Here is a 4,689-nt window from a genome sequence, read left to right on the forward strand (position 1 = left end):
GGACTATGACACACTAGTGCACAGCCCATCAGAGTGGATGACACACCCCGGGGTGGCCTTCCTGTGACACACAGGGAGGCCCAGGCACTGCCACACAGTCACCCCCCTGGAATACCCTATAAGCCCTACTCTGGCTCAGGGCTGAGAGGGGGACAAGAAGACCCATGCCTTGAAGCCCTCTGCCTACTACTTGTAGCCCAAGTCTGGGTCACCACCAGGATTACAGAAGGGAGGAGGCAGGGCAGCTCTGTAAAGGTATGCACTGCCAAGAGACGCCCCTCCCCAGATACCCTACCCCATTTGGGGCTGGCCCAGGGGCTGGGGTGCCACAGAGGTGTCAACACCACTAGGGGTTGGGCAGCCAGCCAGGGCCACCCATAGGCCAGGCTAGCACAGGGCAGTGTCCCTGCTAGGGCAGGGTCAGGGAGCCCAAAAGGTAGAAATCACAGCCTAGAACCCAACAGGACCCCAGGTGTCTGTCTAGCAGCCCAGGCTTAGCCTAAGAGTCAGAACCAGAGCCATCCCCATCCCCCACCTGCTGTACCCAAGCTTGGCCCCACCATCTTGGAGTGAAAGCAGAACCCTGCCCCCCCCCCCAATTCTCCAGAGGCCCCCAAGGACCTCTCAGGCCACAACCTCCAGATCCCTGAGGCTGAGGCTCTACCTCACAGGGGGTACAGGGTCCTAAGCCCACTGCCCTGGACAGGAGACAAAATCAGCACACACGAGTGGGGTCCCTGGTGTTTAATGGGGTGCAGGCCAAAAGGCAGATTGTCTGGAGAAGGTGGTGCAGAGCAGAGATCTCTACATGGACAAGAGTGGTGGGCAGCAAGTCAGGTTGGTGGTATCTTTAGAAGCAGGAAGGCAGCCCCCCAAGTGACAGATTCCACAAGGACAGAGCAGGGTCTCTGAACTCACCCCCCACCTACCAGGCCTGGGCCCAGAGGCTGCTGTAGGAGAAACTGGCACTTCACTGCCCCCTGGTGGCCCTGTTGGCTAGCATGCCTCCCTCCCAGAGGAGTTGCCCTCACCCACTCATACTGGACCCATGGGAGCAGGTTCCAACCCATCCTACTCTGGACCGAGGTTTCCCTGCTGATGCTCACAAGGGGCACGCACTGCCTACTCCAGAGCCTTCACCAGGGCTTCGTTGGCCTCGATGCGGATTTGGATCTCGGCCCTTGCGGCTTCATCTGCAGCTCCTGACAGCTCCGACTGTGCCTTCTCCAAGTTTGCCTTGGCGGCCTGCAGTAAATAGGTGGGTGGTTGGTGAGCGCCAAGCAGGGTCCTTGGTCTGGCACCTGCCTTTCCACCCCCAAAGCCAGGAGTTCTTAGCTCATGCCTGCTTGGTGCCTCAGTTTCCCCTGGGACACTTACCGCCAGGTCCAGCATGTCCAGCGTCACGGCCTCTTCGGCCAGTAACTGAACTGATGAATCAGCATTTACTGTGACAGAGCCACTGCTCACTGTGGGAAGAGTGGGATTAAGATGGCCATATCAGGCTCAGGGGAAACCACCAGCCCCAGAACCAGAACAGTGTGACCACAGGGGCCCTGGGGTACAGCACAGGAGATATGCACTTGGAGAGAACACCTGGAGGGGACCAGGAGGCCACCAGGGACATCTGCAGGTGGCTGGGCATAGGGACACAGACCCTTCCCTTCACCCACCAGCCCATTAGCTGAGCAAGGGTCAGGTGAATAGAGGACTATGTTTGAATTCTGGCTGTGGCTTTGAGGACTGATACTGGTGGAAAGCCTTCTTAGAGCCAGTTTCTTCCTGCACAAGTTTCCTCCTCTAAGTAAGGAGCCCTCCCAGCATGGTTTTCCTCTTTTTCCCAGCATTTGTAATGCCCCCTCCCCCAGCCTACTACATGCTACTTAACCACAGTCACTCTGGAACTGAAGGCTGCAAGATGCTTCTGGCTTGCTTTCCACTGTGTCCTTCGGAAGCCCACAGCACTTTTTCTTGCCATATCAGCTGATATGGGGGCTGACCTTCTGCTGAACTCACCAAAGTACTTGGAGGTGGTGCCATCCTCAGCGTGGACAACAACCAGTCCCGGCCGCAGGACCTGCAGGGTAGGCACGTGGGCTGCCAGGATACCGAAGGCTCCCGTCTGGGTGGGCACGTCCACTTGCCTGACGTTGGCACCACTGAAGAAGACCTGGAGAAGACAAATGGGGAATAGGTCAGTCCCACTCCAACAGGACTTAAGTCACCTCAGCAGTGAAGTGGGCTGGTGCGGGGCTGAGTACCATGAGAGACACAGAAGCAGCCACCTTGGGGTCAACGATTGGGTTTTGGTCCTTAGGCACTTAGTGCCATCATCTGTGAGAAAAGAAATCCAGCCACCCAAGCCTTTCAGCAGGTCGGCAGAGATGCTGTAAGGATACGAGAAGGTGCCTCGAGAGAGGGGTACATAGAACGTTCTTATCTCGGGAGAGGTGACTGCAACGAGGGGCAATGCCGGCTTGAAGGGCAGGTAGGGCCCTTGGGCGTCGGATTCCAGATGGAAGGCCCGAGAGCTCGGGGGTTGGGGGGATTCAGATCCTGGGTCCGGAATGGGGGGGGGGGTCGGCGACCTGAGGGTTGGGGGAATAGGATCCGTAACGGGGATTGGGGGTTTCAGACCCAGATAGCGGGGGAGAGGGGCGCGTCCGGGCTCTGAAATAGCATCCGCACCTGCGTGGGTGACGCGAAGGTAAAAGACATTTGTCCCGGGTTCACGGCTGGGGCCGGGGCGGCAGCAGCCTCGGCATAGGCGCGGGCTTGGCGCACGAGCCGACCCAGGCCAAGGCGGCGGAGCAGCGCGGTTGACAGCATAACGGTAGCGGAAGGTGGTCAGGGTCTGGCCGAACGCTGGAGGATTGGAGGACGGGGAGGACGACGCGCGAGGACATCTGGGAGAAGAATTAGACTCGAGGGCGCATGCGCGAACTACAACGCCTGGCTGGTTGTGCGCGACTTTGACGACAACGTGCCATCAGGCGTGCGGCATGCTGGGGATTGTAGTTTCGTTACGGCCCCAGCTCTCAATTCACTTGTCAGGTGTCTGGAAGGTAACCCTGGCTGGTTTGGCTCAGTGGATTGACCGTCGGCCTGCGAGCTAAGTGTCGCTGGTTCGATCTTCCAGTCAGGGCACATCAGAGAAGGAAAACTCTGACTCCAAAAAACCTCCGCTGCCTTGCGGCATACCTCTTCAGGGGAAAGGCTAAGGGAGTAAACCCCGACAGAAAATCCGGAGCCGGAGTCCCTAAGGCGGTTTGACGTTGTAGTCAACACCGGCAACTCCTGCGGCGCACCTGAAGCCAAGCTGTATTGACTCCGTCTTTCCCTTGGACCCTTCAGCTGCGAAGAGGGGGGGGGGGTCTGCTGCATGGGCAACAGCAGACCCTCCATATCACCCTGCCCAGGCTCTGTAGCATCAGCTTCACTGGAGAGGACACTCCAGCGTCATCGCAAGATGTCGATTCAACACGGGAGGAGACAGATACCGTGTCACTCCCGAGTCGGACTGCACAGCCATTCTCGGCGGTAGATAGACTCTTAAGAAGCTACACCATCGTCTCTCGAGACGGACGGCTGCCGAATAATAGAATGTCTGGAAGGGACGTCACACAGTTCTGCACGGGGAAACCAAAAGCCTGCGCGGAGGAGGATACACTTGTTGAATTTAAGATTTGAAGAACGCTCATTGGATGCCAGGAGCTGGAGAGAAATCAGAAATACCAAGAGTCCACCTCTGGTGTGGGTGGTGAGAGCGTTTTACAGATATTCGACGTAATAACTAAGCAAATCATATATTATGTTAGGAGAGGACAAATATGTTTTTTTAAAGAGCGAAAGAGTATGAAGGGTGGGGATGAGTCAAGCTGCAGCTGAGGGAGGTGCAAGAATCTCGAGAACCGTAACCCCAGGCGGAAGGTCCAGCGCGACCGCCGGCTGTGAGCACCGCTTTGTTGCAAAGTCCGAGAGCGCCACGAGAGGGCGTCCCCGTGTGCAGAGATCCTCTCGTCTCAGCCTCGCCCGGCTGTCGCCTCCGCGCGCCGCTGACGCAGGGGCGCGTGCGCGGGCGGCCCCGTGCTCCGCTGACATCACCGCGGTCTGCGCAGCCTCGCTTGCGGCGCTGACGTTGCCTCCCCGCCTCCGCGGTTACGCACGCTGGTCGGCGCACGGGGATGGTGTTCCCAACCCCCGCCTCCCACCTTGGACTCCGGGAAAACGCTGAGTCTGGGCTGAACGCGAGGGTCCTTTGCTGAGAAGGAGAGGAATGCAAGGCGCAGGGAAGTGGGTGTCTTACTCGGGGCAGCTGCAGAGGTTCCCACACCCGAGGGCAGCGTGAGTCCTAGGTCTCTGCAATGTCCAGGCAGCGCTGCGGCCACGCCCCTGCCTGGCAGCATCCATGCTAAATAAAGACTCCCTCCGAGCCCTGGGGATGGAGGAATGTGCATTGGGAAGCCCTACTCTCGTATCTAGGGTGTACCATATGCACAGCCCGATCTCTTGGAGACCCCATATCGCGGCCTGATCTATCTAATCGGTTGCTCAAACGCATCCACTGGACTTCTTTCCAGTCCCCATACCAGCATGGCCCATGGGAAAGGCACCACTTGTTATTCAAGTCCCAAACCTGAGGCTATCATGTAATACCCTGGTGGACCCATTGACAAGGCCTGACAAGTCAGC

General features: G+C 58.2%; 1 protein-coding gene across 1 annotated transcript; it reads right to left on the minus strand.

Moving 5' to 3' along the window:
- Window positions 1-729: 729 nt before the first annotated feature.
- Window positions 730-2,916, minus strand: ATP5F1D (ATP synthase F1 subunit delta). Its single transcript, XM_090289167.1, has 4 exons — window positions 2,686-2,916; window positions 2,014-2,167; window positions 1,378-1,466; window positions 730-1,245 (listed from the first exon to the last, which is right to left on the minus strand). The coding sequence occupies exons 1-4, from the start codon at window positions 2,824-2,826 to the stop codon at window positions 1,123-1,125; spliced, it is 507 nt and encodes a 168-aa protein (XP_090145293.1). The 5' UTR covers window positions 2,827-2,916; the 3' UTR covers window positions 730-1,122.
- Between the last annotated feature and the right edge of the window lie 1,773 nt (window positions 2,917-4,689).

This window comes from Furipterus horrens, unplaced genomic scaffold, assembly GCF_987537825.1.
Source record: "Furipterus horrens unplaced genomic scaffold, mFurHor1.1.pri manual_scaffold_10, whole genome shotgun sequence".
NCBI lineage: Eukaryota > Metazoa > Chordata > Mammalia > Chiroptera > Furipteridae > Furipterus > Furipterus horrens.

Excerpts from the sequence above, each read along its gene's own strand:
- ATP5F1D (XM_090289167.1), bottom strand. The coding sequence starts at position 2,826 with ATGCTGTCAACCGCGCTGCTCCGCCGCCTTGGCCTGGGTCGGCTCGTG. Across the intron at positions 2,168-2,685 it reads CCTTCGCGTCACCCACGCAG|GTCTTCTTCAGTGGTGCCAA; the intron begins GTGCGGATGCTA and ends TGTCTTCTCCAG. Across the intron at positions 1,246-1,377 it reads TGGACATGCTGGACCTGGCG|GCCGCCAAGGCAAACTTGGA; the intron begins GTAAGTGTCCCA and ends TATTTACTGCAG.